The 25,345-nt window shown below is 37.1% G+C and overlaps 1 protein-coding gene across 2 annotated transcripts in view; it reads right to left on the bottom strand.

The window, feature by feature from the left end:
* Window positions 1-24,997, bottom strand: part of med1 (mediator complex subunit 1) — a 266,384-nt gene extending 241,387 nt beyond the window's left edge. The window contains exon 1 of one of the 2 annotated variants that reach the window (XM_081394647.1): window positions 24,850-24,997. In XM_081394647.1, coding sequence (XP_081250773.1) covers window positions 24,850-24,913 — 64 coding nt within the window. In that variant the 5' untranslated portion in view covers window positions 24,914-24,997. Of the gene's footprint in view, window positions 1-24,470; window positions 24,808-24,849 lie in introns of those variants that run through there. The other variant, XM_081394646.1, reaches the window with a different exon arrangement.
* Between the last annotated feature and the right edge of the window lie 348 nt (window positions 24,998-25,345).

Raw genomic sequence — 25,345 nt, 5'->3', positions numbered from 1 at the left:
AACGTTTTATACAACCCAAGTTCCTAGTCTTAAAGGGTTTAACATCACATTTCGTTTGGGGAAATGTGTGGGGTTTTGTGATAAGGAGCTCACTCCATATTTTTTGTGTTTGATGACTTTACATGGCCTGAAATTGAGATTAAGAATAATTTATGTTTGATACCTCAGTTATAAATGTGTCTAGTTGGAATGTAAGAGGTCTGAACAAAATTGTCAAGCTTAAACAGGTGCTAGGCAGAATTAAACAGAATTAAACAAATGAATGAGAAACTAGCAAACAGCTCGATGAAACCTGCGCACCTCCAGAGACATCTCAGCACCAAACATCAGTGTCATGTTGGAAAGCCACCAGAATTTTTCAAGAGAAAACTTGCTGAGTTTAGATCATCGCAGGAAACAATGCGAAAAGTCTCCACAACATCAGCCAAAGCACTACAGGCGTCATATGCGGTGTCACTGCTCGTAGCTAAAGCCAAAAAGCCGTTCACGATCGCTGAGGACCTGTTACTCCCAGCCGCTGTTGTATTAACTGAGACAATGCTGGACAAAAATGCCGCGGATAAATTAAAAACAGTGCCTTTGTCTAATGACACCGTTTCCCGCAGAATAGAAAGAATGGGAGCGGATATTGTTGAACAAGTAGTGGGAAAACTTGGCGAAGCATTTTCACTCCAGCTTGATGAGTCGACCGATGTCAGTGGCAAGGCACAGCTCATTGCGTTTGTGAGGTATGTGGATATCGACGACATTTATGAAAATGTACTTTTCTGCAAGAGCTTAGAAGGGAAAACAACAGGAGAGGACCTTTTTAATGTTGTGGATAATTTCTTCATTGAAAACGAGCTGGACTGGAGAAACTGCAAGAGTGTCTGCACTGACGGAGCCGCGTCAATCACAGGCCGTATTAAAGGGCTCATGACGCGTATTAGAAGTAAACATCCAGAAGTGCAGTGGAATCACTGTGTCATACACAGGGAAGCACTGGCATCCAAAAATATAAGTCCTGTGTTGCATGACGTTTTGAATGACAGCATTAAAGTGATTAACTTTATTAAGTCAAGGCCACTCAATGCACGACCGTTTCACCGCCTCTGTGAGGACATAGGAGCTGAACATACACAACTGCTGCTACATACAGAAGTGCGCTGGCTATCTCGAGGGAGGATACTGAGCAGGCTGTTGGAACTACGGGCGGAGGTGCACACCTTTTTGTCAGAGCAAAGATCTCCATATGCCACCCTGTTTGAAGATAAAGATTGGCTTGCAAAGCTGTGCTATCTGGCAGATATATTCAGCAAATTGAATGAGCTGAATGTGTGTCTGCAGGGCAAGGACACCCACGTTCTGAACCTGTATGATAAGGTGGGTGGTTTTCTGAAGAAAGCAGAGTTGTGGAAACAGGCATGTGTACAGGGGGATCTCACCTGCTTTTCTCAGGTGGATGCTTTCCTCTCCAGGGAAGATGTGGAGAGAGCACCAGTGAAGTCCATCATAGAAGAACATTTGGCCAACCTGATTGTGAGTTTTAACTCATACTTTCCTGACATGGAGGAGAAATCTGCACAACTCAGTTGGGTGAGAAACCCATTTCTTTTGTCAGAAGAAAGCAGAAACAAGCTCCCTCTCTGTCACCAGGAAAAACTCTTGGATGTGTCATCTGACTATGGCCTACGGATGAAATATGAAAACTCCACTGTAACGCAGTTTTGGGTGTGTGTAAAAAAAAGGAGTACCCTGAGCTGGGAGAAAAAGCTTTGCAGCAGCTACTGCCCTTTGGATCCACATATTTGTGTGAGGCCTCATTTTCTGCAATGACTGTGATCAAAACAAAGCAGAGAAACAGACTGGGCCTGGAAAAGAGTCTGATCACTGCTGTGTCCTCCCTGCCACCGAGGATGACCAAGATCCTCAGTGAAGCACAAGGAGATGTTTCGCACTAAATTATAAGTGCAACTTAGTTTGTTGTTTATTATTACAAGTGTTTTTGAGCTAAAATGTTATACACAACATATATATATATACACACTGTATATATATTATTTATAGGTTATTTTATCAAACATGTTTGGGGCCAGTCAAGGGGTACTTAAACTGCATGATCGGTTATCGGTAATGATACATTGTTTATTATTGTAAATGTTTATTATTGCAAATGTTTTTCATTTACATTGTTTAATAAATCTCATAATGATGGCATATAGTAGTCATAGCTTTTATTTCTATCTCAAATGATTAGGGCCGGTCAGGGGGTACTTGGCTGAGAAAAAATTTGATAGGGGGTACGTCATTGAAAAAAGATTGAGAAGCACTGATTTAGTGGATCCAAAATGTATAAATGACGCTTTTGCAGAATATTATGAAAATTTATATAAATCTCAATATCCAGATAATATGGATAAACAGGATCAGTTTCTGGACCAACTTCAATTCCCAACCTTGTCAGAGGAAACTAAAAACGATCTAGATGGAAAACTGAGCATTCAAGAACTTAAGGAGGCACTCACCCATATGAATACAGGCAAAGCCCCTGGCCCTGATGGCCTGTCTATTGAGCTTTATAAGAGATGTAGGATTGAGTGCGAAACAAACACAAATGAATCTTCCAGGTGAATTGTTCAAACATAATTTCTCACAGAACTGAACATTCCAGACACCAAATCACCAACCCCAGAGCCATAAAAGAAGGCTCCAGCCAGCCAGTCTCCGTTGACCAACGAAAACCCCCAGCTAAGAACTTTATGGTCATGCAAGCTTCAAAGAAGATGAGCCCAACTAAAGGAAGAACTGGTCAATGTAAGATAGCTTGGAAAAGAATGACTGGCTCAGAGATAGCACAATTCAGCCCGATCAAGATAACAGCAGAAGCTGCTCGAGCCCACAACATTCTAGACTCCCCCCTCCTTAAGGACCTCTGATAGACCTCAGGGTGTAAAATCGTTTCAAACCACAGAGCTGAGATTTTACCTATAACATAAATAAAATCATTCAAGAACAATTTTCAATGGACTTATAGATCAAGCATCATGCAACGACATGATTCTATATTGTTCCTACAATAGATGGGTGTATCTGATATGCTTAGATGCCATACAATTCATGTAATTGTTAGAATTGTTAGATTTTTGAATGAAAATGTGTTGTGTTTCATATCGATATGATCATATGTTCTTAATTCAAAGGATGGCTTGATTGAAATCTGTGGAAAATGTTTCGGATTCTTATAATAGTAATAATGTCTTAGCTGTGGCCTCTGTACTCTTTGCTAGAGCTTAAAGAGTAAGGAGAGCACAGATAAGCTTGATTTATGATAAGAAGTGAAGAGAACGCCACCTCCTAAACAAAGACAGTGTCTAATTGGTTAGAACTGATCCAGGAGGCTGGGCGGACATTTGAGTTTAAAATCTTAACACCAGAACAAAGTTTAGAGTTTTCAGGGCAGAACCAAAAATGCAGCGGGAGATGAAGATCTAAGACAGACAAGTAACCATGTAAAACGTGCAGACAAAATAACCCAAATCAAGATCTGAAGAACATGGGTTAAGCTTCATTCAAGCCATCATCTACTCTTCTCAATTTCCTTTCTTTTCTTAGTTTCCTTTCTTTTCCGTTGTGAGTCTCGGTTCTAAGTTAAGTTTTGCGACAACATTTCGAGCCACGTTTCTTCTGCAAAGCCAGCTTCAAACAAAGACTTTCATTCCGCCAGCACGCGACGTGACTGACCACGTGACCCAGACATCAGGCACGGAGACCAGCCAACGAACGGACCGGGAAAACCCTTTACGCGCAACAAAAAGGGAATCCCCAAAAGCAAAGACAAGCAAGTACTGCCTCCAGACTCTTAAACTGAACTGGTGTATTTGATACTGATTTAATAACCTAGGAAACGATAAAAGGGTTAAACTAATGATTGATGGTTCATTCAGGTTGTGTTTTATAAGTGCATAGAAACTTGGGATTACATCATCTCACTCTTAAACTCACTCTTAAAACTTAATCTTTCCTTACTCTCTTTCTTTCTGCAACGCGTATGAATGTGTGTGTCTGTGTTAGATATTAGTTGTATGTGTTAGAATAATCAATAAAGTCTTGTTTGTATTTTAAAGAGAAATATTACTTGTGTTATTGTGCTTACAAATTTAATGTCTTAAACTTCTGATCTAAGTTACCTTGCTAACTATATAGTGTTTCACTATAGTTCGGATATTTATATCCGTTGCAGAGTTGATAATTGCAGCCAGTTCAAATGAACCGCGAACGAGTCATTTGCTCGGTTGTAATAAGTGACTCTTTTGAATTCCCTATAAATTAATTAATAATTCCTTTGAGCTAAATTGTAATCACTACAAATTACAAATATCTTACAGAGATTTTCAGATAAATTATTACCTCATCTACTTGAAATGTATAATGCCAGATGCCAGATGCCGAAAAGGCGTTTGACAGGATCGAATGGTGTTATCTTTTTGGGACACTCAAAAGATTTGGCTTGGGAGAAAAATATTTGAAATGGATTCCAGGGTTTTTCCTGGCTCAAAATGAGGCGGAGGTGGTAAAATTTGAATAATGTATTTTAATAATAAGGTAATTAAATATAGCCTAATGTGTTTTCGGTATTATTTTTGTGGGTGGAGGTTGTTACCTTTAGGGGGGTCCGGGGGCATGCCCCCCCGTAAGAAAATCTTTGTACATTTTAAAGATAAATGCATTAATCTGGTGCACTTTGAGTCACCCAAATCCACTGTTAAAAATAAAAAAAATCCACCTGCAAACCACCCATATTCTTTGATTTAGATATCTGCATCTGATCACATTACAATTATTCAAATTTTCAGTGTTAAGCATGATAATATGGTAACATATCACACTGAAGTAGGCTGATTTAAAATTAACATTTATTTCAAATAAAAGTTCTTCTTTTGGCAAAATTACATTTCCTTAATAGCCTTAACAGAGGCTTACTCCATTCAAACTTAAGTTGTCAATGTTTCATTACATCACTGTTTGAAAACAGAATGATTTTTTGTACCTATATAAGGTTTTATTTTATTAAATGTTTGCTCCATCTTTCATTTCAAATTCTTAAATTTGATCAATATATTCAATTAAAATAATAAGACACTAGGCTGTTTCCAATAAAATTAAATAATTTACATTGAAAAAGTATAACTGTATTAAATTAGATTATTTTAAATATTTTTGAATATACAAATAAGGAATGTAGAAAAGAATATACTTTATGAAACTAAACCGCCAGTAGGAGGCGGCAGGCGAACGTCTTAATGAGCGAGTCATTGAGTCATTCATTCAAACGATTCGTTCAAAAGGCTGATTCTTTCAGAATGAGGCAGTTTATGAATAGGTAATTGAATCTTTGACTCAACCGATTCGTTCAAAACGCTGAATCATTCAGTAATGAAACATGGCTGAGTGTTGTTGTGAGATGAGTATGGTTCTGCTGTGATCTTCGTTTGGAACTATTTTCGCTGCTGAAGCAGAACAAAAACAGTCATTGCATCTAAAATGTAAGTGACTTAATTTTAACTTTTTGTTTATTGAACTGTTATGAAATCAGTCTCGGTTTCAATCTTGATCTTTTAATCAGGGCATTTGTCCGGATGGGCTACAAGTCTCTCTAATTTTTTCCCTTCAAAAAAGAAAGAAAGAAAAAAAACACACGTGTCCCGGACAAAGTATATGGTCCCAGACAAGCGTTATTGTCGAGTCCTCCTGATATGTTTTCCTTGATTGGTTTTCCATGAAGAGAATTACGTTGTTGAAAACGAAAGTAAAGTGACGCACGTTCATTGCGTTTACCGTGATGAGAGTTCCGTGTCTTTATTAAACTCAACACAAAATTATTTATCTGTCATCCACCCTCGATTAATTGGAATGGAATGTTTTTATTACTTATCCGCGCACTGCGCGCAGCAGCACTATACGGTTTGAGAATGGACACAAGCGGTAACTGCAACAGAACCGTCACGGTGGAAAAAGTGTATCTGACCATGACTGTCTGTCAGAGTTTTGTCGAGAGCCGGAGGCGGCACGAAATTTGATGGAGGCGGCCGCCTCATAATTCTCTATGCAGGAAAAACCCTGGATTCAATTACTATATACAGAGCCCGTAGCCAAAGTTGTAAAAAGGTGTAACAGTCAGTTATCGAGACTTTTAGCCTATGTAGATCGACACGACAAGGATGCCCATTATCGCCCCTTCTTTTCTTGTTTGCTATCGAGCCACTCACTATGGCAATACGTAATTCCCTTGATATTACTGGTATTCAAATCGGAGGAACAGAACATCGCTTGTCTCTTTTTGCAGATGATGTCGTTTTGTTTTTAACTGATCTAGGGAGGTCTGTCCAGGCTGTTGGCCAAATTCTGAAGATGTTTGGTGAATTCTCAGGGTATAAAATTAATCAAAAGAAAAGCGGTGTTGTGACGTTCGTCTGATATAGGACAACTTAGTATGAATAAAATTAATATTTGTGTAGTGTTCAATGTTGTTATCAATAGAGATACGCGGATGGGGTATTAGTTCATCCGCACCAGCGTTTTTTGACCAGATTTCAAAGCCGCACCCGCCCGCCATCCGCTGATTGTTTTGCGGTCTATGGACGACGCAATGCTCTGCTGATGTAAGCCGCAAGAAAGCCCTTGTCTGTTCTAGAAAGGATGCTGCAAAGATATTTAATGCTACATTCATTTACGATGAGATGCGCTCTAGTTCAACTTCACAATGCAATGCAAGTGAACGCGGCGCATCGGAGCCTCGATGTCACGGTTATTTACGGTTATTTAATATTGTCTACTATATTTGCTTTTTATTTATTAAATACATGCAATTGGTTGATGCAACATTTATTAAAATTAAGATACAATTTTTACAAAACGAAATTCGCTTTAAAGAAAGGCTTTCTACTTAGCAAAACTTAATGAAGTGGTAAAAATCATGTTTGACGATTTATAAAACAAAACTTCATTAAGTGGTAAAAACCATGTCTCCCGATTGCTAATGTTTATTATTGCAAATGTTTTTCATTTGTGTAATAAATCTCATAATGATACATCACATCACTATATAGCTTTTATTTCTATCTCAAATGATTGGCGGTCGGTCAGGGGGTACTTGGCAAAGAATCAAATACAGTTGGAAACGACGTAGACCATTAATAACACAGACTATTAACAATTGTTTTTAATTAGTATTTAAACATTCTCTATGATAAAAAATGTTTGTAAAAAAAATTTAACAACACGGTTACAATTCTTGCCTGTTGGAAACAAACTAATTTAGAGGTCTTTAGAATCACGTGGAAAGACAGTATGTCACGTTATAGAAAGGCCCTAAAAGCAGCCAGGGCTGAGCACCTCCGCAAACTAATAGAAAACAACCAAAACAATCCAAGGTTTTTATTTAACACCGTGGCTAGACTAACAAATAAACAGACGTCACCTGAACAAAATATCCCGTTACAGTTTAGTAGTAATGATTTCATGAACTTCTTCACTGAGAAAATAGAAAGCATCAGAACCACAATTGTAAACGTTCAATCTTCAACCGCGCCTTATAATTCAGCCTCAATTATCACCCCGCAAGAACAATTACAGTGCTTTACAACTATAGAACAAAAAGAGTTAAATAAACTTATCACTTCATCTAAAACAACAACATGTTTATTAGATCCTATACCAACTAAACTACTGAAAAGTGTTACCTGTAGTGGAAAAGCCTCTCCTCAATATTATTAACTCATCTTTAACTTTAGGTCATGTTCCAAGAACATTTAAATTGGCAGTTATAAAACCACTCATTAAGAAATCACAATTAGATCATAATAACCTAGTAAATTATAGACCCATTTCAAATTTTCCATTTATGTCTAAAATATTAGAAAAAGTGGTGTCCGCTCAACTGGGCTCTTTCTTGCAAGAAAATGACATCTATGAAAAGTTTCAGTCTGGTTTTAGGCCGCACCATAGCACTGAAACTGCGTTCGTTAAAATCACAAATGATTTACTTTTAGCTTCTGACCAAGGCTGTATCTCAATACCAGTTTTACTTGATCTTAGTGCTGCGTTCGATACTATAGATCACACAATACTCTAAGATCAACTACAAAATTATACTGGTGTTCAAGGACAAGCATTAAGCTGGTTCAGATCATACTTATCTGACCGTTACCATTTTGTCTATTTAAATGGAGAAAAATCTATCATAACTTCAGTAAACTATGGAGTGCCGCAGGGATCTGTGTTAGGCCCTCTATTATTCTCAATATATATGATGCCACTTGGAAATATTATAAGGAAACATGGAATTAGTTTCCATTGTTATGCTGATGACACTCAAATATATATTTCATCACGGCCGGATGAAATCGCTAAATTATCCAAACTGACAGAGTGTATTAAAGATATAAAAGATTGGATGACGCGTAATTTTCTTTTATTAAAATCCAGACAAGACAGAGGTACTACTTATCGGTTAAAAAAACTGCCCACCAGGGTGGGAATTATGTAATTTTAGGGGCAAGGCCATTTGGCCTCCACCTTTTCTTTTTTTTTTAGGGGATTGATACCATAACATCCTAATTTGGAATAAGACATGGATTATGACTTTTTTTTTAAAAAAATTTAAAGTTATGAGAATTTTTTTTTATGAAACATCTTCATGAAAATAAAATTGAAGTTGGCATTGTATCAATCTAGAAATGCACTGCAGCTAAAGCCAGATGTCTGACCATGTTATACTTAAAATCTGAAGATGATATGTCTAAAACTCTGTATTTAGGTAAATATTATTCAAGATCATGTCATATGACTTTATTAGCTTAGCACACCATCAATACACGACAATTTATGAGATTAAAACCATGTTTGTGCTCCAAACTTACTTTATAACGCAAGTCGAGTGTTCTAAATAACCTTCTGTGATCTGATTTGGCTTCAGATAAATAAAAAAAATCAGACAGAAAATATAATATTTTATGTATAATGCAACGATGATAAAGTCTATCGATTAGCATAACATTATACAAATAATCTATTGTTATGAAAATGCCTGACATGGCTCGAAGAACACCGGTAAGTCAAATATCATTGCAAAAATGTTTATTGTCTTCAAAACGACATAATCTGCATGTTACAGCGATCTGTTAGCTCTGTTTGTGGTCGGGGATTTGGGATTTCCTGCATTGTCGAACGCTCTTCTTCATGCGTTTCAAATATGGACTATAATGTCCAGTAAAGCGCCCTCAGGCTGCTGGTATAAATTGAAAACACAGCACATCAGTATACAGCGCTCATAATGATTACAATAAAATATTATTCCTGTCAATAGAAATCTCATGTAAACTGAGAATATATCAATATTTCTCCAAATCTGCACACTTTTGAGCTAAAAGCCGTTGCCGTTGTTTTGTGAATCGCTTTCATGACGACAGCACAGGAGTTTTTTTATGAATGGGAGCGGCTGACGCTCATAATTCATATTAAAGGTATCGACTCATTTTTGCATTTCATAACTCCTGACACAAATTAAGACATAACTGTCAATATAAATTTCTCAGAATACAATAGGGGTCAAATACTGAAACGTGAGTCTTTTCTTTTTAATGATGTATAGTTTGCCAAGGTAATAACATTAAATCTTATAGTAACTTTGAACTATTAAAAAAAAAAAACACGCTTCAGTGCGCCGACGCACTGGCAACGGTTAACAGGTACATAACGTTACCTCTGGAGGCGCTTTTACCAGAGTAAAAACACAGTAAACAAAACAAACTTCCTAGCAACACAGCCGCGCTAAAAACAACTGGGAGAAGTAAACACTCACAGACTGATGGTCTCTCCTGTTGTTCGACTGCTTCTTCTAATAAGTACTAGCAGTTTGTTAGAATAAATACTTTAACTGGCTTAGGTCCCGCCCTCCTGTTTAGTCAAGCGAAACTAACAAGTCACGATGCACAAACAACGTCACACGGGCGCTTTTACCAGAGTAAAAACACAGTAAACAAAACAAACTTCCTAGCAACACAGAGCCGCGCTAAAATTCAGTTCAGAGACTACTTGGGTGGCTCACTGTAATTCAAAGCAAGTCCACTATGCCGCACTGGTGCTTTATACATGGAACTTGGACAGGGCCAGGGCACACAGGCCACTGTGGCCGTACGATGATTTTTTTTTCACGGGGCTTGAAGGCCAAAGTGTAGGGCAACGACGGCCATGGCCGCGTGGCCGCGGTATAATTCCCACCCTGCCGCCCACAAAACCTCTCACAATACAACTTTAACATAGTAGGATGTCCTGTTACTTTATCCTCTACAGTAAAAGACCTGGGTGTTATATTAGATTGCAACCTGTCTTTTGAAAATCATATTTCATATGTTACAAGAACAGCCTTTTTCCACCTTAGAAACATTGCTAAGCTACGTAACATGCTATCAGTTTCTGATGCAGAAAAGTTAGTTAATGCATTCATGACCTCGAGACTAGATTACTGTAATGCTTTATTAGCTGGTTGTCCTGCATCCTCAATAAACAGGCTACAGTTAGTCCAAAATGCAGCTGCTAGAGTTCTTACTAGATCAAGAAAATATGATCATAACACCGATTTTATCATCACTACATTGGTTACCTATAAAGTTCCATATTAATTACAAGGTATTGCTACTGACTTATAAAGCCCTAAACGGCTTAGCTCCAGTCTATTTAACGGATCTTCTATCGCCCTATAATCCATTGCGCTCTTTAAGATCACTAAATTTGAGGCTTTTGGTCATACCTAGGATATCCAAATCCACCAAAGGAGGGAGAGCATTTTCACATTTAGCTCCAAAACTCTGGAATAGCCTTCCTGATACTGTTCGTTGCTCAGACTCGCTCTCCCAGTTTAAAACTAGATTAAAGACGCATCTCTTCAGCCAGGCATTCATATAATATTCTTAATCTTACAGTTCAAACTACAATCCGGCCTCTAGTTCATAAACGCCAGAGGAGAACTGGCCCCCGACTGAGCCTGGGTTCTCCCAAGGTTTTTTTTTTTTTTTTTTCTCCATTAGGTCACCTGATGGAGTTTCAGCTCACCATTAGGTCACTTGATGGAGTTTTTTCGGTTCCTTGCCACTGTTGCCTTTGGCTTGCTCAGTTGGGGATATTTTGGGGATATTTAATTTAATTTTAGCAATCAATAGATTTCACTAGAAACAAACCTTGTTGTATTATTTTAATTTAATACTGTGAAGCTGCTTTGATACAATCTGTATTGTGAAAAGCGCTATACAAATATACTTGACTTGTTGGCACAGACGCAAACTATTAACACCAGGTTTAGATTGCTGCAGTACAAATGGTTACTTAGAACCTATATTTCTCCTGTAAAACTTCACCATTTTAATTCTAATATTCCTGATGTCTGTGTAAAATGTGGTGTAGACAAGGGCACTCTTCTTCATTGTATGTGGCAGTGTCCGGAACTTCAGATTTTTTGGAAGGAGGTTACTACATTTATTTCCCGTTTGATTGAATGTAACATGCCTATGGACGGTAAACTCTGCTTACTGCACATTTTTCCTAATGGTTTTAAAGGGACTACAAAAAAGAGGAAGCTTGTTAGTTTCTGCTTATTGCAGGCTAAACATGTAATCGCTCTGAACTGGAAGGACACAGAAAGACCAAAGATAAACCAGTGGATTAAACTAATGTCTAGCAACCTGGCACTGGAGAAACTGACCTACATAGCGAGAGGAAAACTTGAGGATTTTAAAAGATATATGGTTGCCTTTCTTGCGCCTTGTAAAAGCATGTGACATGTAAACTATACTTTTTGCTGATGGAGTGAGCATGGGGTTCTAGGGTGGGGGGAGGCCTTGTCTTGTTTTTTTGTTTGTCTTTTGTATGTCTGGAAAACGTTTAAAAATTCAATAAAGATATTTGTGGAAAAAAAAGGGAAAAAAAATTATAACTATGCAACCGTCTACTACAGTATCGCATCAGACAGTGCATTGTAGTGTCCTTGAGGAAAAATTCCATTCATTTGTTGCTATAGGATTGCTATTAAATTATCTGAATCAACAGATAATGTCTAACATGTATGTTAGACCTTATACCAACTAAACTACTGAAAGTGATGGTTCCAGAGGTCATAGATCCTCTTCTTAATATCATTAATTCATCTGTGTCATTAGGATATGTACTGAAAACTTTTAAGCAGGCCATTGTTAAACCTCTTATTAAAAAAACGCAACTTGATCCTAGAGAATTAGGATAATTTAATATTCAACAAAATTTTTGATCTGCCTGCACTGAACCAGATTCACATTTTTTAATTTTACACTGGTGTAACGGTATATAACGTATCGCTTATGGTATCGGTAGTGTAAGTGGTCTAAGTTAACCCTAAGGGTCTAAGGTGTTTTTGGGGTCCTCGAGATGTTTTGACATGCCCTGACATTTGTGCTTTTTCAGTTGCTTATAAACATATTAAAGGAACACTCCACCGTTTTTTCATATTAAACTATGTTATTCCCTTAACTAAGACGAGTTGATACATACCTCTCTCGTCTCAGTGCGAGCACTCAATCGCTCTGGCGCGCGGCGACACTTTGATAGCACCTAGCTTAGCCCAGTTCATTCATTAGGGACCAAACAGAGATAAAGTTAGAAGCGACCAAACACCTCCTCGTTTTCCCTAATTAAATACAGTTACACGACCAAGTATGGTGACAAAATAAAACGTGGCGCTTTACTAAGCGGGTAAAAAGGATAACTATAATGTATGGCGGAATAGCACTTGGGAGCACTTCGACTCGGCGCAGTAAAAAGTCACGCCTGAAAAACTCCCTTTAACTTCTGTCATTAGAACCAATGTGATTTTTAACTGGGCAGAGTCGAAGTGCTCTAACTTCATCTCTGTTTGGTCCCTAATGAATGAACTGGGCTAAGCGCTATCAAAGTGTCGCCGCGCACCAGAGCGATTGAGTGCACGCACTGAGGCGAGAGAGGTATGTATCAACTCGTCTTAGTTAAGGGAATAACAGTTTAATATGAAAAAACGGTGGAGTGTTCCTTTAATGGCAAAGGTTCATAACACTCTTTTCAGCACAAACAGGGCAACCATAATATGTGAGCAACATGTATGTACATGTTTGTATTTTTGAAAGAATAATGTTTATGCATGGTTATTGAAAAAATTAAAAAAGGATTCTGAAATAAGGCCACAAAACACATACTAAATATGTGTCCACAAGATTTTTGCTTCAAAATGATCTGAAAATCATCTTGCCTAATCATTCACATAATGGCTCGTTTCCACTGAGCGGTACGGTACGGTTCGGTCGGTAAACCATGAATCGGCTAGCATTTCCACTGCCAACAGTACCCTTACTTGATAGGCGTGGTGTAGCCTATGCCGGAAAGAAGCGATCGACGTAATTTTCACGCGAAGAAGAAAGCGACATAAACAACAATGGATGACATACAGCAGATCTTGTTCTTGCTTCTCGGCATGTTTGTCACAAGAAGCCAAGTGCCGACATTAGGCGTTTCTCAATACCAAGTACGCAAAGTTCGGACTTGCCAAGTTCGACTCAGGAGAATGACTCCCGAGGAAACGAGTCCGGAAATTCTTCAAATGGAACAGCGCGTTCTTGAAAGAGTCACTCAGCTCGCTCTGCTACTCCAGTTATCTCTGTATGTATATTTTAGGCAACAATAAAATGAAATATGTTATAAAACACCACTCTGCCTCTTTTCGTTTTCATTTAAAGAAATCTTAAACATTATAGCCACACAAATGTGGTTCACGTTACGTTAGCCTATTTATGACAAAACGAAATATAAAACACAACCCTGCCTCTTTTCGTTTAAATATAAAAATATTAAACATTTTAATATGGTCCAGGCAATATGTGCATAAGTACTAAACAACAGATGTTGCAGTAAACAACATTACAGTGATCATCTTCACTGTAATAAAATTAAAAGTGACAAAACTCAACCCAGTCTGTTTTAGTTAAATTTCAGTTTTATCAATATTTGCCATTATAAAAGTATACGTAAAAGGTACAAGAAGCTATACAATAAGAAATAAAGCAAACAATTCAGTCAAACATACAAAGTCAGCGCTCTAGTCTAACCTTACAACGGAAAGTTAAATAGCTTAAATATATAAAGTTATTAAACTTCACTTAGCCTTCAGCCAAAACGATTGGCCAGGGAACAAATTATAGATTCACAAGACAAATATCACCCATTAGATATACACAAGATGAATTATATCTCGTTTAACCACTACTGAGACATCAGAGTCAGCGGCAAACGTCAGAACGACTAGCCAAGGAAAGGCTGTTCCAGGCGGGGTCCATGAGCGCCGAGCGCTCGGTGATCGCCTGGATCTCACAACCTGGATCAAATTTTCATAAATCTTTATCAATAAACCACAGATTTGAGCTTTAAACAACTACATTCTCGCCTGAAAATCTCTTAAAACTATATTTCGTGACACAATAACAGTAGTATTATATTTCAACTGTACATTAAAAAAATGGCGCTTCTTATGTTGTCATTCCCCTTGTAGCATGCGCAAGTGACGATACTCTGTCAACCAATCAACATTCTGCAGTGAGTCAGGCTCCACCCTTTGAATGAGTCACAAATGAGTCATAAGACAATACATAAAACAATACATTGATTTAAATTTAAGACACTTTTTGTTTGGAAATGCAATATGCATGGGGGCATGAATGATCATAAATAATGCTGTGAATCACAGCTAAGACAATGACCCACATAATGAGCTGCATAATGAGCCTTTCAGTCAGGTATGTCACTGAGAGGGAACCACAAGAAAGAATGTGAGGACTAAATAAAAAAACATTTATTTTTTTTATTTTTTTTACACATTCATACCTGGAAACAAATCCTGTTCAAATAGGCTATCTGGGCCATTCTACAGAATTGGTTCAAAGTTAGAGTTGGAAACAACTTGGAAAAATAAATGTGTCTTTCCACACATTTTGTATGCATGCAAATTGTATAATATCCAAGGAAAACATTTCTAGTAATTGTGCAGTTAATTCTCATGCTGTATTTTCAGAAAGTTTTGGAATATATCCTCTCCCCAAATGTGACACTAATAAAACACAGAAATAAATAATTTAATGAGAAGGCTTATATTTACCTATTAAGATTTTGTTTACAACTACCTTGTAAATATATTTTTTGCTATTTTATTAAAAAGTTTTCACATGTAAATCAACAACAATTACTTTTTATTTTAACAATATTTCAAGTGTAATATTTCTTTTTAAAAAGTATACATTTTATCATACGTATTTCAAAGTTAAGGATTAATTAGTTTGAATATAGCCTACATTGGAACAAACACTATAATAAAAATAATAAGAATAATCTTAATTGATGACTTTATTTTTGACAAACCATAGTATATATTTAACATGAGCAGAAATTGGCTAACAAAAGCTTATTTGATGTGGCAGTAGTCTATTTTACAGTAAAAACTTTATAATCTATCCAAAACTGGTCAACAAAAGGTTGCCTTTCATATTTCGTCTGTAACATCGTTTTTATGATATATTAGGGCATATAAATGTTAATTTGCAGTTTAATACGTTGCTTATACAAAGACATTTAATTTAAAAAAATTTCAGTCGATTTTTACTCATCTCAGTATAGCAATATAGCTTGGGAAAAGCTAAACTAGTAGACGTGTTCATGTAAAAATAACGTTTACTAATGTAAGTGCCTGTAAACAACAGTGCACATTTGTGCCGTTCGTTCATTCACACACAGAAACACGATTCAAATTTAAAGTCTTTTTGCGGTTTACAGACACTATTCCATTTCGCGATTAGAACAAAGCACTTAAAGGAGAACTCCGGTCAATTTTAACATTGAGCTCATTTTTTTGTACATTTGGAGTGCTGTCAATACAGAGAACAACGACAAAAATCGGTGTCGCCTACACCGAGTTATTCTATTTTTAAAATTTGCACCCTGTTGACTTCAATGGGGCAAGTACTAAACCTGCTTTTAGCCTCTTAACATCCTTGATGTGTCATTACAAGTGCACAGAAAATGTGAGTGATTCCTTCTGAGTGAACATGGGTGAATCTGACTGCAGTAGATGTGAAAGATATGTATAAAAATTATGTTATTTAAGCCAGCGCAAATACCTGTGTTTACATCCTGTTTTCGGTTGAAGTCCAAAGTAATCGATTGCCGAGTTCACGCGTGTGATCATAGGTAACTAAACCTATGCGCGTGAACTCGGCAATCGACTACTTTGGACTTCAACCGAAAACAGGATGTAAACACAGGTATTTGCGCTGGCTTAAATAACATAATTTTTATACATATCTTTCACATCTACTGCAGTCAGATTCACTCGTGTTCACTCAGAAGGAATCACTCACATTTTCTGTGCACTTGTAATGACACATCAAGGATGTTAAGAGGCTAAAAGCAGGTTTAGTACTTGCCCCATTGAAGTCAACAGGGTGCAAATTTTAAAAATAGAATAACTCGGTGTAGGCAACACCGATTTTTGTCGTTGTTCTCTGTATTGACAGCACTCCAAATGTACAAAAAAATTAGCTCAATGTTAAAATTGACCGGAGTTCTCCTTTAATAAAGAACTTACTATTCATAATCCTCAGCTGGATCCGTTGCTCCTCGAAATGAACCTAACCAGCAATTCTGAGGTAAATTTTCCAGGATTATTATTACGATAGTATTATTCCTCACAGGGTCGCAAGACGACGTAAAGTACATGAAACACATCAATATTCATGATTCACGCCTCCTCGCGTAAAGCTTTTTTACACAAAACATGTCTTGCAAATTTTAAATCAATATATTGTTTTATCTGAATGAGTACGCAGGATGATTTTCACATAGTTTTGAAGCAAATATTCAAGGCTACCTGATGCAATTTTCAAAAGTCTTGAAGAAATAATCAGTATTTCATGACCTTATTTCAGTGACAATTTTTACGTGATGCAATTTTCAAAGTCTTGAAGAAATAATAAGTATTTCATGACCTTATTTCAGTGACAATGCGTGGTTCACAAACCACGCATAAACGTCATTATCTCAAAACTACAAACTTTTACATATATGCTGCTGACATTTTATTGTAGCAGAGTTTGTGCTGAATACAGTGTAATAAGACTTTAGCCATTCGAAAATGGATACAGTTATTATATTTACATCCAACTGCAGAGATTTTAACAAATAAAAACGTGTCTAAACCAATTTTAGTTAAACGGGGATGTTGGCAGGGGTGTCCGTTATCTCCGTTGCTCTACACTTTAGCAATGGAACCCTTGGCTATAGCAGTACGGTCACACTTACACATAGCCGGAATCACAATTGGTGAGGTAGAACACAGACTGTCGTTATATGCAGATAATATAATTGTATTCCTTTCACAACTAAATTCATCTATTCCTGCTTTGTTAAAACTAATTGAGGAGTTTGGTCATATTTCCGGATATGTAATTAACAGATTTAAATCATCTATCTTGTTGCTAGATAAAGGAGAGAGAGAAAATCCTCCTATAGTTGTTTCACAATTCAAATCAGTTTCTAAATTTACTTACTTAGTGTGGAATAACAAATTTAAGAATCTATTTCAAATATGCTTCCGTATGATGATATCACACGAATGATTCGGCTCAGCAAAGTTGCAATTCCTGTTTTCTCCATTATAAGTTAAATGACTCAGATCACTGAGACTGTCATCTTTTGTTCTGCAAATGGCTTTCGGAGCCCAAATGGCTTTCGAAGCCCCAGCCTCAGACGTTGAATTGTTAGGCTGATTGGATTAGCAATGCAATAGACTGTTATGCTGATTGAATTATAAAACGCATGCGTAGACTGATATTTTTCTAATGTCTGGACTCCTTTATTAAAGGGTTAGTTCACCCAAAAATGAAAATTCTGTCAGTAATTACTCACCCTCATGTTGTTCCAACCGCGTAGTTCGCGTAAGACCTTCGTTCATCTTCGGAACACAAATTAAGATATTTTTGATGAAATCTGAGCCATGTCTCACTCCTCCATAGGCTGCTATGTGACCGAAACTTGCTGGCCCAGAAAAGTTATTAAAAAGATCGTTAATATAGTCCAAGTGACTCCAGTGGCTCAATCTTAAGTATATCAAGCGACGAGAATACTTTTTGTGCGCAAAAACAAACAAAAATAACGACTTTATTCCACTTTCCATTTCCTTCTCTCTGGGCCTCATAGTGTTTTTGCGCTGCGCGTCTGTGTTGCACGTCATCACGCATCACACACATGACCGGCGTCGGCCAATAGTGAGCCTACGTGGTGACGTGTAACACAGACGCGCTGCGCAAAAACACTACGCGAACCAACTAGAGGTCCAGAGAGAAGGAAATGAATAGTGGAATAAAGTCGTTATTTTTGTTTGTTTTTGCGCACAAAAAGTATTCTCGTCGCTTGATATACTTAAGATTGAGCTACTGGAGTCACTTGGACTATATTAACGATCTCTTTAATAACTTTTCTGGGCCAGCAAGTTTCGGTCACATAGCAGCCTATGGAGGAGTGAGACATGGCTCAGATTTCATCAAAAATATCTTAATTTGTGTTCCGAAGATGAACGAAGGTCTTACGCAGTTGGAACAACATGAGGGTGAGTAATGTGAGTACTGACAGAATTTTCATTTTTGGGTGAACTAACCCTTTAAGGGAGTATAAACAGACGTTTACAATATATTGGTATTAAATGCATTTTCTGAGAATTTATATTTCAAGTTTTGACTGCAAATAACGCTGTCCATAACGCTGGAATTGCCCTATTATAACATCTTAACAGACCAACATCATATCATTAATAACCCATAACACTGATCTGCAGCTTAATAAAGAATGAATAATCATACTTTAAATAATATTACCGATCTGAATAACAGAACGATCTCTACAGGACATGTCCGGGCATGCACATATGTCACAGACGCAAAAAACTCTGTTCAGATTAGGGCTGGGCGATATGGAGCAAAAAATATATCTCGATATATTTTGCTATATCTCGATATACGATATATATCTTGATATCTTTACAGGAAAAAGAACCCCCCAAAAACTACTGCAAAAACAAATATGCCAAATACCACAAAGTCTTTTTTATTGAAGTGCAAAGAGGTAGGCAGTTCACATAGGAACAAGTGCTTCTGCAACATTTTTAAATAATATATTTTTTTTTCTTTTTTTTTTATAATTAAAACTAACATCATCAAGTATGATATTTTTTACTTTGAGCAATTCTGGAGCTATAATTGACTCTAGGAGCATATAAAACAAAACAGCTCCCTGGAAAATTTTAATGTAATATTGTAGTAGTTATAAATAAAGGTTTATTTTAGTTCAGATTAACATTTGAGGCAATTGTATTCATAATGTCAAAATAAAACCGACATAATGTTACTTGAAGGCATTATAGCCTACTATTCCTGCCAAACCTCCATGGTTGCAGTAAGTGTTACTACAGTAAATCCATGGTGAATGTTGCTGATCTGTGGACACTATAGTTCATTCATGGCACAATGTTTCTCCTGGTTTCCACGTCAGCGCTGTTTGATCTGTTAATAACGGAGAAATGTGAATGTTTCTCACTAGATCTAGCAGCGATGTTATTACTTCTGTGGCGAATTCAAATGCTTTCTTTACTGGATCTCTTAGTAGCGCCGTGTAGTAACAGTGTCGCATGATCACGATTGGCTCGCGCTGCACTGGTCCAAACTGACAAACGGTCCTTCAACCACATAATAACGAGCAGTTTCGTTCCGCTTGCATTACGTTTGCCATTTGATGTTGGGCAATGTTGTGGTCGCGCTGGCATCTCTTACATTATGAGTGCGCTTGCCACGAGCAACACGCCTATATTTGAAATAACTACATTTTTATAAATATAAACAATATATCGATATATACGATATGTCAAAATCCATATCGTGTTTAAAAAATATCTCGATATATTTTAAATATCGAGATATCGCCCACCCCTAGTTCAGATCACGTTTAACACAAAAGTAATAAAATTATCTTACTTTGAGGTCAGTGACTAACATCGTGACATTCCATCTGCAGCAATCATTACTGTGCAAACGTCTTAGGCACGTTAGTAGTTTCACCCCAAAAAATGGTTTTAAGCCAGTTATTTATATCTTTTGCAGTAGTGTGTCAGTAGGAAATATAAGTTTACATTTCCAAACATTCATTTTGCCACTAATTGTAATAATCCAGTGAGATTTTTGCATGCACAAAGAGTCTGACAACAGCCGGTATGATCCACACAGAGATGTGATATCACCATCATCGAGCCTGTCTGTGATTAGGCTACATGATTACAAAAAACAGACAGACTAAATACAGAAGAACTGTGGCAATGTCTCCATGACGCTTGAAGAAACCTACCTGCAAAGGGGGTTAAATTAAATTTTATATTAACCTACATTTATCTCACCTAAATGTTTGCTCACTCGTATTTATGTTTTAACAAATGGGGTAATTTTGTTGCTCAAGACTTTGCACAACACAAGAAAGCTTGATTCAAACTCTGAATTAAATTTAAAAAGTAGCACCAATAAATACAATAGAAGAAAGATGCAAATGAAATAAAGAGAAAAGTTTTTTGGGTAGGTCTAACACTAGTATTCAGGTACAGAAATACAATACTACTGGATAAGAAACTGAATAAAGTCAAATGTAAATAGTGTTGTCATCTGTGCTAGTGCCATCTGCAAGCACAGATGACATTGTGTCATCTGGCACAATGGCCAATCAGAGACATGAGATTAAAGACATCTCTTTGACCTAGCATTCACATAATACATTATAGACTTCTATAATTCAATGTTAGGCTGCATAGATTAGGTCAGTCGGAACCAGGAACACTTCCCATAAATCCTGATGTAGTCGTTACATCATAAGAAGAATGGCATCTACGCTAATTTTAGTGTCTTTGTTTATCCCGAGGTTTTCCCGCAGCCTGCCGGATCCAGGCCGTATCCAGATCTGACGAAGGACCTTCGCCTGGACCCGATGACAATGCAGTGCTGAAGTGCCAACTAGTCTCTCCCTATGGAGGATCCCTTTACCACTCTACAGATAAAGCGTTTTCGGGAAATTCGTTTTGCGTACCTTCCCCAAAGTGATAAAATAAAATACAATTCTGTATCAAAATTTATAAGGAAAGACCAGCACTTTGTTTAGGCTTGGTTTGTAGGGAATTACAAACCTGCGCACATATATTCAAACGCACATAACTATAGAACCAATTCTTAATGCTCATGTGAACGCCATCAGCGTTTATCACAGGTTCGCGTTTAAAGTCTGTGTAGAGAGAATGTTGTCGTCTTGGCGGCCCCTAATTTATACAAATAATCGTTGCGACGGAAGCAAATCAATCAAAACTAACTTTAGCTGGAAAATAACTTTATTAAAGAACCGCTATAAAGCCAAAACAATCTCTGTTACCTTAAATTATACGTTTATCTCTGTAAAGCTGCTTTGAAACAATCTACATTGTTAAAAGTGCTACATAAATGAAGATGACTTGCCTAGTGCACCTCTGAATCACTCACGCTGTTTGACGGATGTTGCTTTTTCAAATGCACGTTATAAGTGACTCAAACTCAGTGCTTTCAGAGATGAAGCAGCATTTACTGATCACAGAACCGCTCCTCACTAACACGCTGTGCATATATTTATTTAATTAAAAATCAGAAAAAAAATTGCAGCCTTTGCAATTTCAGCACGATTTTGGTTTAATTTCAATTAATCGTGCAGCCTTAGTGAACAGCGTGGAAGAGAAATTGTTTTAAAAAAAAAATAATAATTTAATTCAATTAAATAAATAAATAAATAAAGTTATATATGGGGGGGGGGGGTTGCACACAAAAAGTATTCTCATCACTTAATAAAATTAAGGTTGAACCATTGTAGACACATGGACTATTAACAATGTCTTTACTACCTTTCTGGAAGGGGCGTTTCCTCTGAGGAGACAAGGGAGGCAGTCTCCTCAAAAATACTGGATGAGAAAATATAATCGATATTACAAAAAATAAAGCCAAGTTAAAAAGTGTGAAAAGTCACTCGTTTTATAAAGTACCAGTGTCCAACAGCGACAACCACAAGTGAAGTTACAGTGGGAGGCTTGCAGCCTCTGTCCCTATTGACTTAAAACAGACACTCTAACGCGTGCGGTGGGTTTAGTGAGGGGTAAATTGAGAATAAATGGGGGAAAGTTACATGAGAGGAGGCAATCCCTCCATCACGCTTTGATTGGAAATGATTAGTTATGATTGGATATGATTGCTTTGTGCTCTCATCAGGCTGAATGAAGACAATGGGAAAAAGTTAATGGGAAGACTAATTAAAAAAGTTATCAACTCAGCCATTTCACCGCTTTGTCACGTCAAAATCAAACTTGAAATGTTTGAATATTTGAATACTTGAAACTTGAATATTTTATTTAATATTTTGCCTTTAGTTATTATTTTAAAATAAATGTAAAAATGTATAAAAACACTAACTTGATTGAATTTATACTTGATTGTGATAAATAGAACATTACAAAAATACAAAATAGAATTGTAATATTTATTTAACCAAGAAAATTAAGTGTAACAGACATAAGTTTACTTTTGATATACAGTATATAAAAAAATGTGTGGACTTTGCCTTCTCATTTTAAAAGACCACCGCACACCACTGCTTTCTGGGCCTTAAAAGTGGTAATTGCATTGATGTATATGGAGGCACAGAAAGGGTTTAGAACGACATGAGGGTGAGTAATTAATGACACGTTTTCATTTTGGGTGAACTAACCATTTAAGCATTTTGGACATCACATATAACAGTCAGAAATGCCTATGAAGGCCAGAAATTGATTGAGAATGGGGCTATGATGTCTAAAATTGTGCTGCTTCAGAACATACAGTCGTGCTCAGAATTAATCATACCCCTGGTAAATATGATCAAAAATGGCTGTAAAAAATAAATCTGCATCGCTTATCCTTTTGATCTTTCATTCAAAAAACTGGCAAAAATCTAACCTTTCATTTAAGTAAAAGACTTGAAAGTGGGGGGGAAATCACCCGTTGGCCACAAGTACTGATACCCTTTTATTAAATACCTTTTTGACAAATGATCAGAGACCATTCCTCCATACAGAATCTCTCCAGATCCTTCAGATTCCCAGATCCATGTTGGTGCTTCTTCTCTTCAGTTCACTCCACTCATCAGGTCAGGGAACTGGGACGGTCATGGCAGAAGCTTCATTTTGTGCTCCCTAACACATTTTTGTGTTGATTTTGATGTTTGTTTTGGATCATTGTCCTGATGGAAGATCCAGCCACGGCCCATTATAAGATTTCTAGCAGAAGGTGTCAGGTTTTGATTTTTTATCTGTTGATATTTGATAGAATCCACGATGTTATGTATCTGAATAAGAAGTCCAGGACCTCCAGCAGAAAAATATGCCCACAACATAAAAGATCCAATGGTATATTAAATTGTACACATGGTGATTAATTCTGAGCACGACTGTATATGAACCCCCATTATGTTGCTGACTTGAAACATTTGACGCTATGAATGCTGCAGACTTATGTCAAAAAATCTGTAACTATGATGCAAAAATAACACATTGGCCTGGTTTCACAGACAGGGCTTAGATTAAACCAGGATTAGGCCTTAGTTTAATTAGGACATTTAAGTAGTATAAACGTTCCTTAGAAAAAAAAAAAAACATTACTGGAGACAAAACAATGGCACTGACATATTTTAAGATATGCTAGTGCAAGCTGCTTTCAGTTAAAACAGCTCAAACAGGCATATTAGTCTAGGACAAGACTTAGGCCTACGCTTTGTCTGTGAAAACGGGGATTATATTTTAGATTATTATTACATTATTTCCAACCATATTATATGGTTTGTATACCATTAACATACCATAGTATACAGTAATTGTATCACTGACATATTTTAAGATATGCTAGTGCAAGCTGCTTTCAGTTAAAACAGCTCAAACAGGCATATTAGTCTAGGACAAGACTTAGGCCTACGCTTTGTCTGTGAAAACGGGGATTATATTTTAGATTATTATTACATTATTTCCAACCATATTATATGGTTTGTATACCATTAACATACCATAGTATACAGTAATTGTATCACATTGTAACCACATAATAGCAGAATTGTAATGAATGATTTCTATATTCATATAATATAACATATTGACCACATAATAGTCATTTTTAATAATGCTATGGCATAACCATGGTCCGTGTCTAAAACACGGAACTATCACGATACTCTACTCAGCAGTATTGGGTCTGTAATGCATAATCTATAACAGTCTACACGGGTGAAACTAGTGTTTTAAGTAAATAGGGAAATGCGTGCTGTACCGGATCCGTCCTCCGCTCGGAGCCGCTCGGAGCCAGCGGCTGTGCCGCTGTGGGTTGAGTCTGCGCCCGGGCTGCTGCTCAGCATCGCCGCCATTTTCAGAACACGCACACAAGAGTTGACCCAATACCAGTAAAGCACAAAGACTCTCTCAACAATAATCAGGACCCCGTCGAATTAAAATAGTTCAGCCCCAGTCAAAATAGACCGCGAACAAATCAAGTCAAGTGGAAAACTGTACAACAATGGAGATTTAGGCTAACAGATAAAGTATGCACTGACGTCATCTTCTTCTTCTGTTTTTTTTTTTGTTGTTGTTGTTTTGGCGCATTGTTTCCTGTCTGCATATCGCCACCTACTTGCAAGTAGTAGCCTACTCACCATGAGCTGGATGCTGCATTTTCAGGACCGCAGTTCTAGGGTGGTCCGTGTACTTTTTGATCATTTTAATTTCTTGTTTGGAATGGAATTAACTAGGGATGGCTGACGCGAAACAGTCGTTCCGAAGCTTTGCGAGATCCCGAAGCGCAGATGTTTCGAAACACTGATCCGAAGCGTGATTCAAAACACCCATGTCACGTGACTATGGCCAAACGAAGCCTCGATGTGTTTCACTAATAGTCTAGGTCCTGGGTAAGATTTGTGTGCGAATCATTTAGCGGAGAATATCTCAACTGTAATAGACTAATATGACCCCATAGAACAAGTCCTGAAAATGACCACAACCTGTGACACTATTATCACACTAGGTGAATGGGACTTTTTTTTTTCTTAATAGATATCCTCATACATTTCTACCAGTTTAATCTTCATATTAAGAGAAATCATTTTTGTATTACTTTTTGTCTTAAAAATAAAATAAAATATGCAAATTAGG

This window comes from Scardinius erythrophthalmus, assembly GCF_964197995.2.
Source record: "Scardinius erythrophthalmus genome assembly, contig: HAP1_SCAFFOLD_94, whole genome shotgun sequence".
Classification (NCBI taxonomy): domain Eukaryota; kingdom Metazoa; phylum Chordata; class Actinopteri; order Cypriniformes; family Leuciscidae; genus Scardinius; species Scardinius erythrophthalmus.
The sequence above is the reverse complement of the archived record's forward strand: the minus strand, read 5'-3'. Positions and strand labels throughout refer to the sequence as shown.